Genomic DNA, 21,937 nt, shown 5'->3' with positions numbered 1-21,937 from the left:
TCTATTCCACAATAAACAGCGCCGGACCGTACACTGTCGCTCGGGCGACGGCTTCCGCATTGGCAAATGGGCCCCTGCGGTTGACAACTGCCGCGACCGTCAAACCGTTGAGCAGGAACTCCTCGTAGGGAAGAACGGCGACTGCAGTAGACTTGGTACCATCACAAGTGACAACCTGCACAGGAACGACGACAGGTACATTCTGCTGGTTGATGTAGGCCACCCAAAGGAGGCTCTCCTGGCTCTCGTCGGGGCCGTGGGTCCATGAGATCTTGATCTTGTGGGTTCGGGCCTCAGGACGGGTCACGACCTCCAAGGGCTTGAAGTTGCGCAGCTGGATGTCTCCAACGTTGGGGCAGCTGTCAGGGGTAGTGAAGCTCTGTGCCCAGGTAAAGGCAAAGTCGACGTGGCTTGTCGTCAGAGTCGGAAGCTCACTGGGGTACTTGTCCTGGAACACTCGGAAATAACCTTGCTGCGCGCCTTTGTTGCCGATGATGCCTGCAATGATCCTTACGAGACCAGTATCGCCATTGGTTGCAAAGCGCTCAGTGATGTCCTGAAGCGTAGCCAAAGTGTGAGCCGTGAACGTGGTGGCTAGGTCGATGGCGTCGTTGAGGTTCGAGACGGGGAAGGTGTAATGGCATGGCTCGATGGGGTTGACACCAAAGTGCTTCAGGGCGTCGTTCGCCGTCAAGGTGTGGATTTGCTCTTGCTATATAGCAGTCAGCATCCGTGTCTTACCAAAGAGGGAGGATGACTTACCGCAAGGATTGTTGTCAGACTTCGAAGAGCAAACTCTCGTTCGACGTCATTGATGAAGCCATAGCCGGGCTCACTGCGGGTGATGTTGCCGATGAGCTCATGGAAGAAGGCAACTTCGACAAACTGCTGGAAGGCGAGCAGCTGCAGGTTGGTGATGCCGTGCGTGCTAATGTTCGCAGGCAGAGGCAGGCCGGGGAGTGTTCCATGGGCAGCTTGTTCGATTTTTTGCAGCTGCTCGGGAGACGGGTTGAAAGTGCCATTGGGGAGGTGGGGCACTGGTAGCACTGGGGGTGCGGGCTCAGCAGGAGGAGATGGTTCAGCAGGAGGAGATGGTTCAGCAGGAGGAGTTGGTTCAGCAGGAGGAGATGGTTCAGCAGGGGGAGATGGTTCAGTAGGCAGAGTTGGCTCAGCAGGCGGAGCTGGCTCAACGGGTGGTGCCGGTGCAACAGGTGGTGTTGGCTCAGCTGGCGGTGCTGGGGGCGCTGGATCAGCTTTTTCAGTTGGAGCTGCGAGCGAGAATGGCAGGGCAGCGAGCAGAACAAGAAGCTGTGGAGAGAAATGCATCTTGACGAGAGAGTAACAATACCGAGTGCTCAAGGAGAACAAGATACAAATGCAAAAATGAGGATGGATGGGGAGGACGCGTAGGTACAATGAGGGTGAGGGATGAAAAGAGAAGAGAAAGACGCGGGAGGCGGAGGACGTGTTTTGTGAGAATCAACAACGAGCATCGTGCCTTCCGTTTTGGTGCTGCAACGGCAGGCCGACAGATCTTCTCACGGCAGGAACTCATGTTCCAGTTTGAGAAGGAGCACCCCAGCTCTGTATCATTGGTATTGTCATTTATCTCTTTAGAGAACAAACAACGAAGACAGGCCTCCCAAAGCAGACACGCCCATGAAGAACCGCCACAAGACTCGAAAGCTTCGAAGGAACAAACGCCCCAACTCCTCTCTATGGTCTGAAGATAACATGATATCTTCCTGTTTCCACCCTTCATCCATCTCCTGCGCCATCTGCGTCAAGACAATCGTCCCGCCGACAGGGACCGCAATACACATACCCCATGTTCGTAGAATAGAGTACATTAAAATCGCATAAGCAGGGCCACTAGCCCTGCCCCTACCGCTTCGCGTCTGTTTCCGAGGGTCCTGCTCGTCTCGTTTACGGGAGGGTGATGCTTGGGAGTGCGAGGAGGTATTGTATCCGGATACAAGAAGGGCATGGCTAGTACCGGTGGCAAAGAAGATGAAGACCCAGGCGGGTGTCGGGTTTTCGGCGTTGAGGAGTATAAAGCACCCCGACGAAAGCAGATTCAGAACCCAGCCGGCGCGAATGATCCAGCGTGAGCGGAATGGATATCTACCGAATCCCAGCTTTCCCGTCAGAAAAAGGGCTGGAAGGACAGGGCCAGTAAAGGCAATGATGCTTATTCCTGTAAATGGTGAAGAGAACTGTTTGACGAGAAAAATGTACATGAGGAGATTCTGTAAGTGCCAGAAAACCTGAAGAAGCGGTCAGATGAGTCTGAGAACATTTGGGAATAGGGTACATACCAGAAGCCCATGGAGCAAAGTTCCGACGTACAACATGATTGTTGATATAGAGTCGAATATCGCAAGGTTGAACATCGGTTGCAGGACCCATAAGCTCTCGTAAAGCACGAGAAATATCATCGCCGAACCACCAACGCAACTCGAGGCCAGAACACGCCAGTCATCCCATTCCATTAGCGGCCGCCCTGCCCAACTAACGCCGATCAACAGAGACCCAACCCCCAGCAGCGTCAGGACAGCTCCTATCCAGTCCATTTCACGCGCCGCATGTCTGGTTATTGTTCTGCACTCTCGCAACTCAACCGCGAAGGGAGTCACAAGCAGACTGAATGCGCAGAAGACGTAGCTGAAGTAGAAGGCCCAATTCCATTTCCCATACTGGCCAAAAACCCCCCCTGATATCGGTCCCAATATTGCGCCAAGCGCCCACGCTCGACACGCATAATCGGAGAATCGAACACGATGGGGAAACGGGATGAGATCTGTTACCAACAGCGAGGACACCGCCATAGCACCCCCATTGCCCGCACCCTGGACAAGTCGGCCCGCGACTAGACTAGGCAATCCCAACGAGCCGCTGCATACCCCCGTGCCAACTGTGGCTACCACCACGGCGATAACGAGAATTGGCCCCTGACCAAAGACTTCGGACATAAAGGCGAACAACGGCTGGCTTGCTGCGCTCGCGAGAAGGTACGAGGTGTTCACCCAAAGAACGCTCCGGAGTGGCTGTTCGAATACGGCGGAGAGAATCTGCAAACAGAAGGCTATATGTTGAGACTGCTGAGAACTAGGGAACGAACAAACAAACATACCGGTAGTATGGGCGCCATCATCGTCGCGTCAAATGCGTCCAGCATAGCGACGAGCAAGACGCAGCTCAGAACGAGCCATTCCTTTGCCCTGGGACGCCAGACGCTGCTCTCAAGAGAAGCCGACGATGCAGAGAACGGAGGCTGTGTGAGGTAAATACTTTCGACCAGGTCTTCCGCGTCTGGATTCTCGTGCAACTCTGGCCTGAATCTGCCATCGGCATGACCGATCTCGAAAGATTCTGCCCTCATCCGGCAGAATTCCACCAGGTCAGCAAAGCGGCTTATTTCATCGGATAAAGCCTCTTCTGATTATGATACGAGGCCAGGGTTTCTTGAAATTCGGTCAATTTGCCGATGCTACGCGTCTCATATAACGCGAGCTAGTCAACCCTGAGTCCGAAATTGCACCCACTCATGATGCGCTTGAGCAACCAAAACCTGGTCGGAAAATATTGCAAGAAAATACACCGGACGATCGTAGTGGTAGGCTTAAGCCAAGCGCGACTGCTAAGCATTCCATTCCCCCTGGGCGTATAGCACGCTGTCAACTTCAGCGATATTATTCGTCGTTTAAGCGTCTGGAATGCGAGCACAGACGCTCCAACACGGATAGCAACATCATATGTAGGCATGCATAACCTCATTGAAAATCTGCTCCTAGCTGGAGCAGGTGCGGGTTTGAGGCAGCCGTACAGCCGCTGCAAACTTTTCGTTGTTTGTGAAGGATATCCGGGTGCACTTCAAGTTCCTGGACCTTCCAGAGTCTGGTTTACTTGATCGTCGAACCACGAATCATCTCGCAATGAGGTCGTCGACCACTCGGAATCGATCTGGGCGATCAATTCCCGTCAAAAGTGGCTCGCAGAGATGCTGTCTGGTCCCGAGGATCAAGAATCAGAAGCAAGGACCCCAGTAAGCGGACTTGCCTCACGCCCGAGTCTGTCAAAGCTTGGTGCCATGAGCATGTCTACCGTTATTTACCTCTCTGACCATGGTTTTTCCCGCTCGAGGGCAAAATGGTATGGCGATTCGAGTGAAAAGTCTCTCGCGGTCCGAAAATCTACTCCCACGATTCACGTTTCGCCTTAAGCGTAGCCTTGTTGCTCATATACCCGTTTTTTGTTGCATCAATAACCGATGCGTGCTCCAGCCGGACCAAAACATCAAGGACGAAGTCCTGACAACTATAATCAGACTCATCATTGCGGGTAGGCGTATCCCAAGCGATGCTTTTGATGGTCTCCACCGTTGTCTCATCGGTTTCGCACATCGAGTGAAGCTCGATGAAATCAAGATTTGAGCCAGGCGCCGTTGCGGGTGTTATGATCTGGGGGAAGTAACGCTGACGAGGTCCGACGATATGGATGATTGTCCTGTCGGCGTCGTTTTCTGTTTCAAGGAAGAGGCTCCAGTGCTTGATGCCGGGATTGTTATAGATTGCAACAGAAAGAGCAAACATGGAAGGAGCCATGTGGTTCTTTCTGCACGACCTTTCGTCAGGTCTCACCGTCGATGCGGGTGGTAGGTGGACTTGCACGGGGGAATCGGAGCGCAAACCTTCCCCGCTGTATGTGATTTGATCTGGCCCTGCCCGTGGGGGCTGCATAACGGTTGTGCTCCAGTGATGTTTCGAACTGGCACTTGAGATTACATAATTGACCAGAAATACACGCCCAAATCCTTTGAATCCATGATTTGTCTATGTCCAACATGCTTATGCTATATACACTCCTAGTCAAGCTTGTTCCGCTCAGTAGGAGCTTGGGATGGCGCTCGAGATACATCACCAGTTGAGAGACTGCTTTGCCGAGTACTTAAAGCGTGGAAAGAGAAATCGAGCTCGCCGACAAGAGTCTTCACGTCCCTATAATATCATGTCAAAGGTGATCCATCTATTGGCACACACAACTTACTTCATCAGTCTCTCGACGTCGCCAACAACGCAGCGAGTAGAGATTTGTAGCACCGAGAACGTGGCAAAGCCAGGTTCCGCAATGTGCCTGAGGCTCAGAATATCCTTGTCCAATTGCTCCAATCGCTTTGAGAAGCTGTACGGCTTCGGGGTCTTCAGATAAGGCGGTAGCGGTTGTTGATTCGTGAGGCTGGCGGATAGAAGACATAGAACCGACGTTACTTCGTGTGTTGTGATGCGAGCGCTAGCGATCAACCTCTTTAGATCATGTAGCCACGCAGAGTCCGATTCATCATCGTTACCGAGAGTCTTTAGAGAGTCTGAGGCATATCCCAAAAGACTCAGGTAGTTGACAATGCTGATCCATGTTAGTATCTCGTGACTTCACGCAATAAGGGTGGGACATACTTCTCAATACAGGTAATGATCCTATCATACTGCTGTTTCGGAAACCGACCACCAATGGGCACCTCCCATTTGAGGAACTCTGAGTATGTGCGGAGACTGCTCAACATGATCATCTGTTTCGAGAAGACCTTGTTTCTTGCCTTCAGGAGCCTTTGTCCTGCGGCGGTTCTTAGAGCGATTTCACCCTCATCGCCTCGCATCCGTGCAGTCACCGTTTCATGAATGATGGAATAATAATTGGCGAGGAGGTACAAACTTGACCCCAGGTTTTGCCTCAGAACCGAATGTTCCGAGATCGGGTAGGGGAAGAAAGTCCAAAAGAAGGCAACGGCGATACCTCCTGTCACGACTGCAAGTCGATACGGTGCAAGAAGATAAATCGGGTAGTATGTCTGTCCGTTTGCGCTGACGTTTTGTTCTCCGATCTTGCGGGCCTGGAGCTCATACCCCACGATCATGGCTGTGGAGATTACAGTGATGATGCCAGCAATGCGGAAGCGGAATTGCTTAACCGGTATATAGAACGTCGCGGCAACAAACAAGAAGAAGAAAACGAGGATACCAGCAGTGTGCTTTCCAGGAATATACCAACAAAGTAAGCTCAGCGTCATTGCTAAGATGGTCCCCACAATGCGGAGGGCAAAACCAAAAATACTCTGGCCAGACGTTGGAGACATACTAAGGTTGACCATGATAATAGCCCAGACAAAGCGCTGTCGGATGAAAAAATCCTGGGTATTTCGAATGAAGTAGACGACCGCGATTGTCATAGTGGCGCACGCAACACGGAATCCATAGGACGATTGCGGTGAGCGCAACAATGCTGAAATCCGCCGAATCTTGTCTCCAAATCTCTGGAATTTTGTTACCGGTGGTAAATGCTCAGGATCTTTTCTAGTCGTATACGCCTCGCCCAGCTCAAGTGAGCCACTATTCGCATTCACGTCGCCCAAATGATCTTCTCCCTGTGAGTCTTCTGTCTTGAAGATGCTCAGCGCCCACTTGCGGAGACGTTTGCTTCCAGGTATAACCAGTCGCGTCCGAGAGAGCTTACCGCTCTCTGCTTTTCTATCGGCGTATTGGACAAATTCAAGCACCATGTTGCCAGTAGAGGCCAGAAGTTGCTCCATCTAAGCTTCGTCAGTACAGCACAATGAGGCAGAAAGGATAGCACGAACATAAAGGAAAAGATATAATTGTCGTCTAGCACGGTCTCTGTTGACAGTACCATCCGCAGGAATGTCTTCCATTTCCAGATGCGCAGTTGCAGGATGCTCAAAGAAGTCCGGAGGCAAAGTAATGCCTTTTTCCTCACTCCAAGCTCGCAATGCAAGTCGCTTGGCAATTTTGAAGTCAGACAGTCGCTTTTCCAGATGCGCACTGAATTCTTTGTCGCCAGGCGATCGACTGCCCGACGCTTCGGGATCCGGGCCTGACTGGGATTTCTTTGGCGCTGGCGCCAACTTCAACGTAAAAGCAACATGCTGCAGACCCTCGTCAATCGTCTCGATCATAGAGATAAATGGGTCATGAACGGCCCTCATGATCTCATGCCATTCATGCACCGCACGATCACGAAGATCACCCGAGATAACTGATGAAGGGTCAATAGGGTCGTTCCACTTGTTGTATTCTGAGAGTCGCTCGAAGATATCGACAACAAAGCTAAGGCCCACGACGGGTATCATTGTCTGACGAAGGTGGCGGAAAATGGATTGGAGGTCATTGGGGCCAAGTTCACCTATCGCAATTTCACGTTTGGCGAACGTCAAATCGCCACTCATCTTTCCATGAAGCTCGGTAATCTTCTGTACAGCTCTCCGGATCGTCTCAGCTTCCGGGGTATATACCTTGCCATGTTTATCGATCTTCTCAACAGTCGAGTCATAGGTCGCAGTTCGCCCAAACACGGCGTCATTTTCCAGTGCCTCAAAGTAAGCTGTATGAGCTTTCAGAGCAGCGCGTAAACCATTAATATAGCCTCCCATTTGTTTGAAAACCACCGTTCGACATGACAGCGGGAAGATGAAGAATGACACCCCAGTGGAAAGGCCCAATCCAATCAATGCAGCCTCCAAAAGTCGACGAACCATCGACATTGCTGCCGGCATGGTGGTCAAGAGTGGTGCGAACGAAAAGGTGACATTGGCGACAATGGAGTAAATGATAACGGGGAACTGAAACTGCTGGTATTTGGCCCGAAATGAATGAACCACGTAGGTCTGAAAAAATAGAAATACACCGCTGGTGACGGAAGCAGATGAGTTATAATGTGGAAAGCCAGAGCTCCCAGTTGAGGGTTGATTCGAACTAGTAGTGTGCTCGCGTGCCTTGACCGTTGCATACATCATGAGGAGGTTCACGGCGGACGCAAGGCAGACGGCCAATAAATCGAGTACCATCATTTGCACAAACTTCGCGCGGGGCATGATAGCAAATCCGAGTACTGATATGATGGCTATCAGATAGCCTGAAGTAGTGAAGTATACTGCAACAGAATCGGCTTGGTAGCTGTGGCCTATGAGCATAGAACCAAACAGCGGGGGGTTGATTAACTTACATCGCGAGACCAATGGTAGGTGGTATTGCGCCTCTGGAGCAGTTTTAGTATTCGCTTTTCGCACTCGAAATTCGAAGATGGGTCTCACTTGATCATTAACAAAATTGATCCTTTATCCAAACCCGTCTTGTTCCAAACGGACTTCGCTCTATCGATGAGGCTCGGTCGCTTGACGGACTTCGCCTCCGCATCATCCTGGTAAGATTCCCCCGACATCGTGTAATACTATCCAAAAAATAAAAAAAAAAGAGATCCTCCGCGCAATAACGCAATCCTCCAAAACTTGGTACCTAAGTCATAAGTGCTGCGCGACTTTGGTTCGGCCCCTCCTCAACGCTGTCGACGACCGGCACGTGTTGTCGCGATCGATGCTGCAGCGGCGGTTGACGGCAGCGCGCAGATTAGATGCAAAGTAGGTTGAGGCACTATCGCGTGTGCTTCAGCCTTGCAGAAATTAACAGCAGCGACTGGTGAGAGATGACGAAAGCAGAGATTGCGGAGTGAAGCTGCCAAGGTGGGCCTTGATTGACTGCATCCGTGAGTGCCAAGACGCCTTCCAGAAGCCACAGGAGCCAAGTTCTCCACGATCGTGCCTCGGCTGTCAACCACTTAACGGTCAAACGGTTCGTGGAGAAGACGCGACGGTGAAGTCAAAGAATGATATCAAACGTTGCTTGGTATGCGCGGGGCGAAGTTAAGAAGGAAGGAACGAGGATGGATCGCGGCTGCCGTTGGTGATGGCCATTTGGTCGGTTATCGGCACAACAACTGATCCTTGCCATTCTCATACTGACCATTTGACACAAATATTTAGCCGGAACCCGCATCTACGACTAGTATCTACTCAGGATCATCACTTGTCAGCCTCTACAGAGGGGGACCAATTGCAGCTGTGGGAAACACTCATCCCTCTACTCCCAGACTACCAACCTTCTCGCAAGCGAACCCTTGCTTTCTAGGCAGCGTCTCCGAGCACTGTGTGTATTGTGTTGGTTGACTTTCTGACTTGCTTCAAAAGACTTACGAACACTGACGTCGTTTATAGAGATCAAGCACTTGCCCAACCAAAGAGCATCTCCTCTCTAACAGGCGGGCATGACGCCTTCGCGAGAGATACCAGATACACCGGAAATGTGCCCTCTCAATCGCCTCTCAATCTCGGGTCCGCCAGAAGCTGTCGCTGAACTAGGGCTTTGATAACATCCGGATTTTGAGATTTGGCTTCGGTGCCACTGCACCAAAGTTTACGATACGGCGCTCTACCAGCAATTAACTCATACACCCTCGATCCCATGGCGAAGATGTCCGATCTCTCAGTGCTCAAGAGACCATCATCGCGCGGTAAACAATGCGATGCCGTTGCGTCGCCGAGCACCGGGTGTCCAGGCCACTGGGGTGCATTAAATATCCCAAGCGAAGGCTGAGATTGTCATCTATGAGAGATTGCCTGGGCGGGAAGTCAGTGGATAACAATTGCTTCGATGATTTGTCGGAACCAGTTGCACTGGAGCTCTGGACTCGGTTGTTCCTCTTTATCTCCACGAAAAGCTGCTAGATCGCCATGGCGGTGGTATCGTACATCAGCATAGTCTGTTCTGTCCATGGCCAGACACTCTGCGATGCGAATGGGGGTCAATCAGGCTGGAGACTGCTGCTTCGCGAGTATTCGATTTCGGGTCTCCCTTGTTGTAGCTGCGTAGTATCCTTTCTAGTCTTACCGTCTATCAGATAGACCTCGGCCAAAATCCCGCTGGGTAGGAGGACTATTAGCGACGCGTCGCGGCACGCCAGGTAGAGCTTTCTGGCAAGCATGGTTAGTGATGAGACGCCCTTATTATAAACCTCGAATGGCTTCTGGGTTCAATTTAAGAATCGGACATGTTAAGTATAGTTAGCAGGAGATTGCGACTGGGACCGATATGAGATGTTTACAATAGGTTTTTATCGGAAAATATACCGCTAAGCCAAAAAGGCGTCATGACTACCTAGTTGGTCTTAAACAGGCATATTTCCAAGCTGACAGTTTTCTGCTTCACGTGAATGGCTTGGAGACAATTAGGACTAGTCAAGGGTCGGCCACCATCAATTCTCGACCCCTGCAGCGCTGTAACTTGTGTCGCATCAAGCGCCACCTCTAACCTCTTAAGCAACGCCAACCCCTGCTTCATCCATCTACCTCGACCCAAAATGCATCCTAACTCAAACCTCAAGATCGCTTCAGATAACAATGGCATCAACACCAAACGGCCCCCCATCCGGCGTCCCCAAACGAAAACCAGTTCCTAGCGCCGCCGCTGCTGCACCGGTTACAGAATCTCAATCCACCGAGAATTATGACCGTGACCTCGAAAAGACAGCACCCGAGCCGGCCGCGGCCAACGTCGCGCCTGCGACCCAACCTCAAGCGCAACCAACAACGCCCGAACAAAAACCTACGCTATGGCAGCAGCTACAGCAGAAGTGGAATGCATTTTCGACTAAGAAGCGCATCATTATCGGTGCTCTGATCGCATCGCTCGCGCTCCTTGCCCTTATCATCGGCCTTGCTGTGGGGTTGACGAGAGGGGGTGGAAAGGGGTAAGTCTCCGGCTCCGAGACCTGGGTCGCACATATCACATCCCTTGCGTCTTTCTTGTCTCTCTGCGATCAATTGGATACTTCCTTGTTTCTTCCTTGTTTATTAAGTGAAGGGACGCCATTGTTAACAATCCCACCTTTACTCTAGCTCAAACCTCCCCCTCCCCACCTCAAACGGCGGCCCCTACACCGGCGACTTAACATACTACGACCCCGGGCTCGGCTCATGCGGGATTTCCAGTACATCGTCCGAGAAAATATGTGCTGTATCGCATGTAGTATTCGACGCAGCACTGACGTCGGGAAATCCGAATGAAAACCCGCTGTGCGGGCTGAAGCTGCGCATCCGCAGAGGCGAGAGAAGCGTGGACGTTGAGGTTGTAGATCGGTGTCCTGGGTGCGAGGTCGATGACTTGGATGTTTCGTCGGCTGTCTTTGAGGAATTGGGTGATTTGGCGGAGGGCAGAGTTGTCGTGCAGTGGGCCTGGTTAGATGAGACGCCTGTTGAGATGGGATGATATGATTCACGACTGCTTTCTCTTCTCTTTCGGCTGTTGCGAAGTTCTGTTTTGTTCGGTTTTGTTTCAATATACCCCTGCGTTTAGTTTCTATCATGTTATTTGCGGCTATGCGCTTCTCAGGCTGTCGACTTCCGCTCAATAATCGGGCCAGTCCGGATCAACCTGTTCTCGCCACAAGCGGAACCCGCCCTTGATGTCGATAATAGGGCGCTCGCCGCCGCGATCCAGTCCCAACTCCTTCAACCTTCTGACTGTCGTTTGCGAGTCATTACCCTGTCGACATACCACATAAATCGGCTTGTTCGAATCATTGGCGACCTCAGACGGTACCCATGGAGGCAGCGGTCTGGATTCGCCGCCATTATTTGTCGCCGTGCTGGATGCCGAAGCAAGAATGGTGGAGAACGGGATATTGATGCTATTGTCCAAGCTGCAGATGTCGAATTGGACTTTATCCCGTACGTCAATGATGTGTCTGTCGGCGCCGGTGCTCAACAATTTTTTGTATTCCAGCGGAGTCACGCGTTCTTCCGGGGATAGAATGTCTTCCGGGTCAACAGTTCCGCAGAAGAAGATATAGTCCATTGATCCCGACCTCACGCTATCCAACGTCACAGTTGCCTCGGCAGAACACATCGCGCAATTAGGTCGTCGGGAACGTAGCTTGATCGAGCGGAACTGCGGCGTGGAATAAGCCGAGAAAATAAGGAGGGACGGCTGTGTCGCTTCGCCTTTCCCCTCGGTCGCTGTGAGGACTTTGATCGCCTCCAAGGCTTGTAGCACACCCATTGTGCCTACGACCGGGCCCAGAATTCCACCATCTGCACAGCTCGTTATGCTAGTCGCCGGTGGCGGCCGAGGAAAGATACAGCGATAGCATGGTCCTCCTTCTTTGTCTCCTGGTGCTCGCGGTGGGTTGTTCAGCACCATAAGCTGGCCCTCCGTTCGTAGAGCAGACGCCGAAACCAACGGCTTGCCCAGAAGCAGAGCTGTGTCTGAAACAAGATACCGTGTCGCGGGGTTATCTGTACAATCAAGGATCAAGTCGTAGTCTTTGAAGATATCCGGGGCGTCTTGGGGCGCGAGGTGTGCTCGATGCGGGACATACGTCGGATGAGGGTTCAACCTTGGAATGAGGACGGAACAATCAGTAAACGTTCCATCGGTCTTATCTCGCAGATCCAGTTTCAACTCACTCTCGTAAATATTCGATCGCACTGTCAACCTTGATTTTCCCGACGTTCTTGCTCCGATGTAGCACCTGACGATGCAGATTCGAAGAATCGACCGTGTCACCGTCAACGAGACCCAATGTCCCAACACCAGCACCGGCGAGATACAGCGCAGCCGGGCATCCTAGTCCGCCTGCACCAACTATCAAAACCTTCGCACCGCGGAGTTTCAGTTGACCTGCACGAATAAGAACTACGCGTTAGCTCAGCTCAAAAATCCATCCCTAGCCCCGCATTTACGCTCAATATCGGTAAAGCATGATCTCACTTACCCTGCAAGCCCACCTGCGGTACAATCATCTGCCTTCCATACCGGCGGTACTCTTCTGACAGTAATGGCCACTTTGATTTCCCCTCCTTCTTCACCTCGGTGGTGGTGGTGGTGGTGGTGTCCGTCGCATTCTGGGATCGGTTTGAGCGCGCCGCTTCCTCCGCGTCGTGCAGTTCGCGCCTGAGATTCGCAAGTTGGGTTTCTGTCGCGGCTATCTCGGTGCGCAGGGACGCGCACTTGGCTTCGGGGTCGACCATCAAGTCACCTAGCGAAAGTTATGGGTTTTGCTGCTTGCTCTGTGAAAAAAGCGTGGGGGAAATCTTGGGTGCGGAGCTGGAATGCCGACTCTTATCGCGATTATCCGCTAAGCCTATTTTGGTGAATCGGACGGTTGCCCTCCACCGGAGGGTTGCCAACTTTCAAGCTGTTTCTACGGAATCATTTGCTTAATTGTCTATATTCTACTAGTACTAGCTAATTGAGAGTTGGAGCCAAAATATGGTGCTATCAGCGGCACTTATACACCTGTGGCTTCGCGTTCTGGCTGAACAGTTCCATTGCGTAGGATTATATCAAAATGTATAGATCGGAAACCAGGGGGCCATCATGTCTTGGGCACGGTAAGCAATATCAAAAAGAACGAATTGAACACTTTAACAAAGCAACTGCATAGTGGCTGCAACTTCCGATATACAACGATTGAACTACACGTTTGCCTGTTTACCATCTGATGACCTTCCTCGGAAAGTACTCGTCAATGAGCTCGAGATAGTAAGGCTAATTGGGAATGTATACTTAGCATCACTCCAGAGAAGACAATGGACGCATCTCACCTTCAACTGCTCAGGATCCGGAACACTGTCACTCTTGCTGTACAAGTCGTAGGGGTTGAAAGCACGGAAGCCTCCAGCATCTTCTTGTCATGCTCATTCATCAACTCATGATATGCGCCCTCTCGGTGCCACGGATAGAATGAATGATATCTGACCATGGCCAGGCCCTCATCAGGGATCGTGGATTGATCCCTCACAATATGATAGAGATATTCGTCGTGGCCCCATGACAACATCACATTCTCCAATCCACAGCCGGGAAAATAGATCCCGAACTTGGTGTCATAGATCTTGTTGCCGTAGTCCTCATTTCTCTTGAAGGATTCGCGACCATATATGATCCTCTCGTCAAAGGCGCATCCGACTGGAAAAGTATCACCAACAACGTCCCACTGTCCTTCAGCACCGAAGAAGAACAGGAGCTTCCCCAGGTCGTGGATCAACCCGACCAGCTGCATCCAACGAGGCTTACCGTCCTGACGGAGTGCTTCGGCTGTTTGAAGCAGGTGGGACATCTGCGTCTCCTGCGTATCGGGATCACATTCATCGATGAAGGTATTCAGCTTCTACATAGCCTCCCAAACACCCATGTGTGCCCGAGCCTTATGCTTGAATTCGTTGCGTGCTTTGAGGTTGAATGCCACAGTTTGGAGAGTGTGCTGCTGAGAGTAGAAGTTCTTGACGCGATCACAGGCATCTTCGAACTGACGGAATGAAGTTTTATCTTTCTCTTTGTCGAACTCGGATTCGTCGTAGAGGTCTTTGGCCTGGAGGTTCGCTTTCGAGACGTTGACGGCATCGATCTTGTCAGATACCGCCTCGATGCTGGGTCTCGACTGGACGATTGGTGCGACCATCTTGGTAGAGACTAGCTGTTAGATGAGTGTAGACTTGTTTGATTGTACCCAATATCTCGAGAATCCTCTGCTCTATATATACCTAGAACCGGTATGTGCTGCAAAGCCTCGGACAACATTTCCCTGTTATCTCTGGATGATGTCTCGCCACCGACCGTCATGGTCTCAAGCTCGATGCGTCATCAGGAAAGCGAGTTCCGTTTCTGGTTGAAGTCAGCAGCAGAGAGTATGGCAGATATCACCGGTGGCCTGATTCCGGGTGAATATTGAAACATATGGGCTATCTTCTCTTGGAGATTCGGATCAAGTGCCGCGATTAGAGAGGGAGAAAATCCCAGTCAAATGAGACAGTATCTATGACCAGGAATGAGAATCGAGAGGCAGGATGATTTAAATCGTTATCGACCTTCAGGCTTCCACGTTGCCGGCCGCACTTGTGTAACCACAACTTCCTCCCTCAACTCCAAGTGACTTTCTCAGCCGTCAGTGCTAAGAGTCATCCTTCAAGTACACAATCAAAAACCTTCCATCACTCTTCCAGCTCACCTCTCTCAACTCCGTACTGCACCCAGCTTTTCCCGTACCAATGGACTCTTGGCAATCACATCTTATGGTCGAGGAGGGGCGAGAGCCCCCATGGGGACGGATTCCTCAACGCCAATCGGGGAATCTATCATTGGAAACCAGTTTGCGAGTATTTGACATGAGTCGGAGAACAAAGTGCGAATACTCCATGACATTCACTCGGAGAGATTCCCGAGGGCTTGAAGACTCATGCTCTACCAACGTGGAGTGGCCCAGTGCGCGGAGAAGGTGAGACTTGAGAATCGAGAGACTTTCCTCAAGTGGCCGTGGTCCATATCAGCTAACGGTGGTGTCATGTTAGTATCGTCTCGCAAAAGGTTCTCAGCGACGTCGATTTCCCCCTCGGTTTCTCGTTCTGTCTTGCTACGATATGGCGGTTCATATTCTATCCTGGATCCAATGGTTGGGGTGATTCTGCTTCTTTCATGACTTCCAAGAGAACATTCTGCTAAGGTCCGAGTTTCAAGAGAAGCTGCGAGCTACATATCACAAAGCTATACAATGATGAGCGGGCAGATCAGAGCCCATCTCACTCAACAACCTCCAGCAAGTTACCATCCGGATCCTCGAAAAAAAAGCAAATCCGCGAACCCCATTGACTATAATCCCTTCGCAAGCTCCTCGATCGTCGCCTCATACTCAACACCGAACGAAATGGAAACCGCACTCTTCCCAATCGGACTCTCCACCCCACCGTGCTTCACGATCTTCACCCCATGCCCGTCAAACCATTTCTCGGCCTCCTTCAAATTAGGCACAACAAGCCCTATGTTCGACAGCGTTGTCGTCTTCTCTGTCGGCACAACCAGCTCTGTCGCAGATTTCGAAAAGTGAAGAAACTTGATAAGACCGCCGGAGTTGTTCTTATTGCGGAGCAGCTCTTCACCTGTTTGGAAAGCTGTTCCATTTTTACCGCCCTGCGACAACCCCATGTATGTGAGGCTGAAGCTGTCGGTATACTGGATGGTGAAGATGTGGCGCATGCCCAAGACATCTCCATAGAACTGCTTGGATGCGTCGAGGTCTCGCACGTTCAGGCCTACATGGTTGATCCAGAACCATTGGTTGCTGGGTGGGCGGCACAATCAGTACCCAGGGTAAAGCCTGGTGGGAAAGCTTGCGGCTGCTCGCACTGGGCCATTGCATAGGGCAGAAGAGGTAGAAAGAGGGCCTATGACAAAAAGGCAAAAACAGCGACCATATTAAATTGATCCAGACGCGGAAACCGAGTAGTAAGTATGGTAAGATGACCTGGAGATCATTGTTCTTTGCCTCTACTTAAATAACTTTCAGGTCCATACATGTCTCCCGCCAACATCACTACCGTGCTCCTTGCCCAGTTTGCCCTGCGAGGTATCTATATGACTTCGTCGGAAAGATCTTCGAGGATTGTCGCTGTTGGAGCAGGCGGATGTCAGAAAGCTTGCCCTAACAAGGATGCAATCCGCGCGCTCCGACGTTGCAGGTAGATAGGGCTCTACGCCCAACCCCGTGCTCTGCCTTGGCTCTTGTGTGCGCCATTCTAATTATGCGTCCCCCGTAAGCAACCAGCGAACTCTTGACGTGGCAATGAGGCTTAGCCTCCACACAGTCATCACATTAGTATTCCAATTCAAGCAGAGGGCTCCCGAGAACAATTGACCATTGTGTACGAACCAGGAAAGGTAGATGCTGATGCGGATTGCATTCGTACGCAATGCATGAGGTGGAATAAGCCGGCTGGGGGTCGTATTACCTCTACATAGAGAATTTTCGTACATATTGCCTGCAAAGCACATAGCTACTGCGGGGCTTGCCTACGTTTCCTTTCAGTAAGAGCGAGAACCATGGCAGCTGAGCTCTCCCCAATTAAGGTTGAGAAGTCACGTCCTGAAATTGTATGGATGCAAAAGGCTCAATTCAGAATTCAAGATCAGACGGAATATCGTGATTCAGAAAATGCCATGTTATAGGCCTGAAATATCAGATACTTCACCATCTATGTGGTCTAAATCCCACACCCATCCTCCCCAAACACCACCTTCTCCCCACTAACAAAACTCCCCTGCAATGCCTTACCCACAACCACAGCCCTCACCGAGCTCTCAAGCCCAGCAGGCGTCGGCCCATCATCAAGACAAGCATCCGTAAACTCCCTCGCCTCCGTCCCAAACGCTTCCTGAAACCGCTCATAATAATGTTTCGGCACCAAATCCCGCCTCGCACCAAACTCATCATGTATGTCAACTTATTGAACCACCCTCACTAATAATCTCCATTGTATCTTCGTGTCCCGCGGCCATCATCCGGGTACAGTAGAGCGCGGCGATCCTACCACCCTCGAACTCAACCGTCGCAATGGTGTTATCTGCGGCCTTCTCAAGACCCTTATGAATCGCCTTAACGCCCACAGCCTGCAGGGACTTAATCTTCCGCTCCTCGCCCACAAACCATAGCATAAGGTCTATATCGTGGATCGAGCAGTCGAGGAAGATCCCGCCGCTCGTCTTGGTGTATTCTGTAAAGAAGCCGGATTTGTCGAGGAGGTCGGCTGTTTGCGAACGGAAGAAGACTGGGGCGCCGTGCGCGCCGTTGGTCATGCGCGCGTGGGCCTCGCGGTATGAGGCGTCGAAGCGGCGCGAACAACCGCACATTACTTTTTGGGTTGGGTGCTGCGTGAGAGAGGTTTTATACGCTGTTAGGACGGATTGGGCCTGTATTAGAAGAATCAGTCAAGTTAGTCCAGAGAGTTTCTTAGCCCGAGTCACTCCAGCCCAATGGCTTGTTAGGCCTTTTAAGTTGGTTGGTCGGTAGATAGGTAGGTAAGTAACTCACAACCCCAACATCAAGACTCAACGGCTTCTCGCAGAGAACATTGTGCCCCATCTCAATAGCCTTGATCGTCTGCTCCACATGGACAGCAGTAATACTAGCAATGACAACAGCTTGTAGGTTCTCCTTCAGCAGCATCTCGTCGTAGTCCGCGTACACCGTCACGCCTTCGAGGTTCTCGGCGGCCCATTTGCGTTCTTCGGGGTCAGGAGTGCTTGCTGCGATTACGTCGGCGCGCGGGGAGGAAGTGGGAGTTTGTGGCGTGGCGTTTGCCTGGATATTGTTAGAGAGGTTCGGTTTGGCCTGTATTTGGATTTGAATTGGGAGGGTTGCGTACCCATTCGGCCGAGGCCAGAGATGCCGATGCAGAGTTTTGGCGAAGACATTATGAGAAAGGGAAATCTATCAGTTGTCGATGCTTTGGATGAGTAGAAGAAGTCTGAAGGGCGTTAGTTATGAGAGTGAGTGTTTGAGCGCGGAGTAGGCAGGTAAAGTACGCTGGGGTTTCGTGAGGCCTGAAGTTTGGGGCAGAAGAGCTCTCGGTGTTAGGGCTCCGAATACACCTCCTTCTCCAAGCATCAGTCTTGCGTGCAGACAATGAATCTTGCCGATCTCGGTAGTATCCATGACCGTCTGGATATTCCCATGGCTTGCTTCGTGATTTGCGGGGATGAATGCTTTCCCCGCGGGTTGTCCGAGTAACTCGATGCTCTCAGTCTACCTGTCGATAGCCGAAGCTGATGTCACTGATACAAAGCCAAATGGTGGTCACAACAGGGCTATGCACCAATATTTCTTGCAAGCCTTGAACAAAACACTAATTGTAGCTCACCAGCTACAGCCATGCCTTAGATTCAGAATGTCCGTTAAATATCGGCTGCTGAAAACGCCCCATATTACCGCACCCGGATATTCGCTAGCGGTAAACCCAAACCCGATCATCCAACAAGTCCAACGCATGCTGTCTTCCCTGCTTCTCAAGTTCCAACCTCGCATGCACCGCATCAACCTCCTGCTGGGCGTTCAGCCTCGCCCCTTCGAGCAGCACTCTCACCCGCTCTACCTCGGGTTGATACGGCGCAAGCGGGAGCACATCCCTCGGGAGGTCGTCCCATTCAGTCCACGCCGGTATCTGGTATGTCTTCATTACGCGGTTAAGCTGACCCCATGCCGACGATGGGTTCAAGAGGACGCTGATCAGCATGAGTTCCGAGAACCCGCGGAATGAGAGCATGGGCTTCTGCCCCCCGGAGAGTAAGGGCTGGGATTGCGTGAAGCGAGAGAGAGTTCTGCTTCCGGATGTGGGAAAATAGGAAAGGGATATTAAAGGGGTTGGTTTTGGCGTTGACGGGGGAGTGCGCGGTTGTAGTGCAAAGTCGACTGAGTACGCCGTGAAGTGGTCGGTGAGTTCGCGGTCTGCCATGTCGTAGCCGTGTGTGTTTGCTGTTCTTTCGTAGCTGGCTTTCCCTTTGGCAATGGTCAGAAGCTATTGACACGGGTACGGAAGAGTACTGACATATGTTATGGTTATAGGGTGCTCCGCATGCATTGAGGTACTCAGAATACACCTCTGGAGTAAGAAATCCAGTACGCTGAGGATCCAGCTGGTGGAAAAGCTCTTCAATTATTCTGGTCAAGGCAGGCAATGGTTTCATGTCCTCATTGAGGAGCGAGGGCCAACCGCTTCCTGTGGGTTCAGGTTGCTGCTGAGAGGACGGCTCAGTGTTTGTATCCTGGGTCACTTCCATAGGGGAACCAATCGGTTCCAGCAACAGCGGCCTAACAGGTGTACCCTCTATCTCTCCGACTTCGCTTCTTGTCTCCGGCCGAGCTGGACGAGGAGGTTTCCTTGGTGGTACATCGCTAGGAGCCACTGATACGGGTCGTCGCCGCGTCGGAGCGTACGATGTGCTCATCGATCGAACGGGTTGCGAGCGCGGGGGTGGCGGCGGTGGCACGGGAAGAAAACCACTGTGTTTATGCAGCAAAACTTCATGCGAAGAATTGTCCTGGTGCTGTGGAGGGTATACCTGCACGACGTAGCAGTTGGCGCATAGGGTCATGCGCGGTGCGCAGGAAGCGCACGAGAGACGTGCCTTTGTAGGCTGGATAAGCTCATTGCAGGAGGTACATTTGTAAAGAGACATAGTTGACCGTGCTAACCTTCAATGACTAGAAATCGATAGAAAGCACCAGGCGAGGTTGGGCACGAGCTTCTGTTTTTATGTAGCGTCGGCTAACGAAGCCAACTTGGGAATGGCTGCGGGGCTCGTTCAGCTCTGGCTACACTCGTTGATGGAAGAACACGGGGCACCGCAATAATTAGCCGTACAAGCAAGGCCAAGGCCTTGATCTCTTTCGATTGTCCGGGGACTGTTGGGCAATGGAGCTTGGTCTAGACTGAGGGGGAGAAGCTCTTAAACTTGGTGCAGTTGTCATTCAGAAACAATATCAATTATTTTCCTATCGTACACCAACAGTATCAAATGAAAAACATCTCAATGACAACACTCTAGATGTTCACGGACATGTCCTGGATCTTCTATGACCTCACAGCCTATTTCTTCTGCACCGCCAGCAAGCCCGCAGTCTGCGCGACACTCGAAGATATACTCGGGCAGAAAATGAAAGCACTCTTCGCAACGATAAGGGCTGTCAGTGAACCTCCATCTCGTATGGCGGCACTCGTGATTCTCTTGGAGTTCCTGCATTGTCCTTTCGATCAAGTTCATTCTTGCTGCTACAGCATTCACTGCTGCAGGTTCGAGAACGGGCAAATTGGGAACCGGGTCCGCTGGAGCTTCGGCAGCAGGGCTATTTGCATTTCGCTCGATAATTTGACACGCTGGCGAAGACGATGCCTATTCCATTCTTCGCAATGGCAGGTTTTCCAGCGCTCTCCGCATTTGTAACAGAATTCAGCGCCACATCGACAGTTATCCAGAACAAAATTCTGTCAAAGTCGCGATAAAAAGGGAAGCAAGGATACTAACTTCATGTGGTTGCACCCATACTCCAGTGACACTAGTCTCCAGCATGAGTAGAACCGTTGCCAATTATTCTGCTGCGCGGTCTCCAACAGCTTCTGCATTGCCGTGTCGTTAGGGCAATCTCCTGTGGGCGCCCGTTCTTTGCAGCTTACGCACGTTGCGAATGCGCACTCAGGGCATGTCGCGATGTCGCCCTCAATGTTGGACGGATGGATGAATGTTGAGCATTGAGGAGAATAGCAGTACGTTCTGCTCAGGTGTCTCGAACTCAATTTTCCTCTTCTCATAGCGTTTCACCAACCCCGACTTGAGGAAAATGCGAGCAGTGTTAGAGCGAATGGCTGTCGACAGCATCGAGGAGGGAACAGGAACTCGTCGTTCATGGACGCTTCGAAGTGTTCCTCAAGCCAGGATCGACAATACTCGTGGCGACATGGGCCTCTTACAACGTTGAAGAACTCTGTTTCCTCTCTGCATGCAACGCAGCGATGCATGGGTGTTGAGGTACTGGGAGCTCCCTTGGCTGCCCATGCAGACGACTCGGCATGGTCTGAGCCTGCATCGTCCGTCACGTAGAATCCATTGTCACCCGACATGTGAAGGGCCTGTAGATTCGTAAGTATCTCGTCATCGAGGTAGTCTGACTCTATGTCTGCAGATGGCTGAGCTTCTTGTGCTGTCGCAGGTTGACCGTCCCTTGTCCAGTTGCGGGCCAGATCGCGGTCGTTGATTGCAGTTTTTTTTTCCACCACATTGTTGACAATAACTTGCCCATCTGTCTGGACTGCAGCCGCCATACTCATTGTCATGCGTCTATTGTTGAGGAAATGGAAAACCCCTTCAAGCTCCTCATTTTGCAACTTGAAGGCAACCTCTTGATCAGTGGACTCTCGAAACTTCTCCTTTGAGATCTCGAAAAAGACACCAACATCTTCAAGCTGAAGCTGAATAATCAGGTCCGCTGTACCCTGGTCGATGTCTGCGTCAGGAATGCCGGTCATCGTGGGAGGAGGTTCGTGGTGCGGATTGGGTTTCGCCATGACAAGCACGTCTGGGTGGGGAGGAGCGAAAAGGCGAGCGTTGTCGGGATAACAAAAATAAGGAATGGTCAGAAGAAACACACAGAAATCCATGGAGGGTTGTCGATTAGGCGAACATGGCGGTTGTGGGTTGGCTGTTATGAATGGTGTTGTGATTCTGCAACCCTTTCATTCGTTCGCTGTTGGCTGTTGGCTCTAAGAATTCAC

General features: G+C 51.4%; 11 protein-coding genes across 11 annotated transcripts; 1 reads left to right on the top strand and 10 right to left on the bottom strand.

Moving 5' to 3' along the window:
• Window position 1: 1 nt before the first annotated feature.
• On the bottom strand, window positions 2-1,768 carry BDV17DRAFT_298458 (putative sexual development protein (LsdA); the record flags this gene model as incomplete). Its single annotated transcript, XM_073763695.1, has 2 exons — window positions 763-1,768; window positions 2-712 (listed from the first exon to the last, which is right to left on the bottom strand). The coding sequence occupies exons 1-2, from the start codon at window positions 1,324-1,326 to the stop codon at window positions 2-4; spliced, it is 1,275 nt and encodes a 424-aa protein (XP_073615603.1). The 5' UTR covers window positions 1,327-1,768.
• BDV17DRAFT_281839 (major facilitator superfamily domain-containing protein) lies at window positions 1,614-3,382 on the bottom strand (the record flags this gene model as incomplete). Its single annotated transcript, XM_073760100.1, has 3 exons — window positions 1,614-2,267; window positions 2,319-3,071; window positions 3,134-3,382. The coding sequence occupies 3 exons, from the start codon at window positions 3,380-3,382 to the stop codon at window positions 1,614-1,616; spliced, it is 1,656 nt and encodes a 551-aa protein (XP_073615602.1).
• An 811-nt stretch (window positions 3,383-4,193) lies between these two features.
• BDV17DRAFT_291394 (uncharacterized protein) lies at window positions 4,194-4,604 on the bottom strand (the record flags this gene model as incomplete). Its single annotated transcript, XM_073762122.1, has 1 exon — window positions 4,194-4,604. One exon carries the CDS (start codon window positions 4,602-4,604, stop codon window positions 4,194-4,196), a length of 411 nt encoding a protein of 136 aa, XP_073615601.1.
• Window positions 4,605-4,658: 54 nt separating this feature from the next.
• BDV17DRAFT_90500 (uncharacterized protein) lies at window positions 4,659-8,697 on the bottom strand. The gene is made up of 5 exons (XM_073765315.1): window positions 8,102-8,697; window positions 8,014-8,046; window positions 6,632-7,964; window positions 5,454-6,583; window positions 4,659-5,403 (listed from the first exon to the last, which is right to left on the bottom strand). The coding sequence occupies exons 1-5, from the start codon at window positions 8,227-8,229 to the stop codon at window positions 5,043-5,045; spliced, it is 2,985 nt and encodes a 994-aa protein (XP_073615600.1). The 5' UTR covers window positions 8,230-8,697; the 3' UTR covers window positions 4,659-5,042.
• A 1,407-nt stretch (window positions 8,698-10,104) lies between these two features.
• Window positions 10,105-11,177, top strand: BDV17DRAFT_90479 (RlpA-like double-psi beta-barrel-protein domain-containing protein-containing protein). The gene is made up of 2 exons (XM_073765313.1): window positions 10,105-10,590; window positions 10,739-11,177. The coding sequence occupies exons 1-2, from the start codon at window positions 10,241-10,243 to the stop codon at window positions 11,106-11,108; spliced, it is 720 nt and encodes a 239-aa protein (XP_073615599.1). The 5' UTR covers window positions 10,105-10,240; the 3' UTR covers window positions 11,109-11,177.
• Window positions 10,921-13,132, bottom strand: BDV17DRAFT_90493 (Molybdopterin-synthase sulfurtransferase). Its single transcript, XM_073765314.1, has 3 exons — window positions 12,616-13,132; window positions 12,308-12,521; window positions 10,921-12,237 (listed from the first exon to the last, which is right to left on the bottom strand). The coding sequence occupies exons 1-3, from the start codon at window positions 12,869-12,871 to the stop codon at window positions 11,247-11,249; spliced, it is 1,461 nt and encodes a 486-aa protein (XP_073615598.1). The 5' UTR covers window positions 12,872-13,132; the 3' UTR covers window positions 10,921-11,246.
• Window positions 13,133-13,334: 202 nt separating this feature from the next.
• Window positions 13,335-14,304, bottom strand: BDV17DRAFT_281865 (uncharacterized protein; the record flags this gene model as incomplete). The annotated part of the gene is made up of 4 exons (XM_073760103.1): window positions 13,335-13,391; window positions 13,448-13,480; window positions 13,513-13,971; window positions 14,032-14,304. The coding sequence occupies 4 exons, from the start codon at window positions 14,302-14,304 to the stop codon at window positions 13,335-13,337; spliced, it is 822 nt and encodes a 273-aa protein (XP_073615597.1).
• Window positions 14,305-15,488: 1,184 nt separating this feature from the next.
• Window positions 15,489-16,030, bottom strand: BDV17DRAFT_291390 (VOC family protein; the record flags this gene model as incomplete). The annotated part of the gene is made up of 2 exons (XM_073762121.1): window positions 15,489-15,928; window positions 15,982-16,030. The coding sequence occupies 2 exons, from the start codon at window positions 16,028-16,030 to the stop codon at window positions 15,489-15,491; spliced, it is 489 nt and encodes a 162-aa protein (XP_073615596.1).
• Window positions 16,031-16,876: 846 nt separating this feature from the next.
• Window positions 16,877-18,590, bottom strand: BDV17DRAFT_298448 (uncharacterized protein; the record flags this gene model as incomplete). Its single annotated transcript, XM_073763694.1, has 5 exons — window positions 18,038-18,590; window positions 17,929-17,973; window positions 17,704-17,897; window positions 17,117-17,582; window positions 16,877-17,043 (listed from the first exon to the last, which is right to left on the bottom strand). The coding sequence occupies exons 1-5, from the start codon at window positions 18,084-18,086 to the stop codon at window positions 16,877-16,879; spliced, it is 921 nt and encodes a 306-aa protein (XP_073615595.1). The 5' UTR covers window positions 18,087-18,590.
• Window positions 18,591-18,616: 26 nt separating this feature from the next.
• Window positions 18,617-19,847, bottom strand: BDV17DRAFT_281834 (uncharacterized protein; the record flags this gene model as incomplete). The annotated part of the gene is made up of 2 exons (XM_073760099.1): window positions 18,617-19,143; window positions 19,217-19,847. The coding sequence occupies 2 exons, from the start codon at window positions 19,845-19,847 to the stop codon at window positions 18,617-18,619; spliced, it is 1,158 nt and encodes a 385-aa protein (XP_073615594.1).
• A 403-nt stretch (window positions 19,848-20,250) lies between these two features.
• On the bottom strand, window positions 20,251-21,691 carry BDV17DRAFT_281833 (BRcat and Rcat domain-containing protein; the record flags this gene model as incomplete). The annotated part of the gene is made up of 5 exons (XM_073760098.1): window positions 20,251-20,266; window positions 20,302-20,494; window positions 20,545-20,653; window positions 20,690-20,957; window positions 20,988-21,691. The coding sequence occupies 5 exons, from the start codon at window positions 21,689-21,691 to the stop codon at window positions 20,251-20,253; spliced, it is 1,290 nt and encodes a 429-aa protein (XP_073615593.1).
• Between the last annotated feature and the right edge of the window lie 246 nt (window positions 21,692-21,937).

Source organism: Aspergillus undulatus (genome assembly GCF_047715775.1).
Source record: "Aspergillus undulatus strain CBS 261.88 unplaced genomic scaffold BDV17scaffold_24, whole genome shotgun sequence".
In the NCBI taxonomy this organism is placed as follows: Eukaryota; Fungi; Ascomycota; class Eurotiomycetes; order Eurotiales; family Aspergillaceae; genus Aspergillus; species Aspergillus undulatus.
This window is presented reverse-complemented; position numbering and strand designations above follow the sequence as displayed.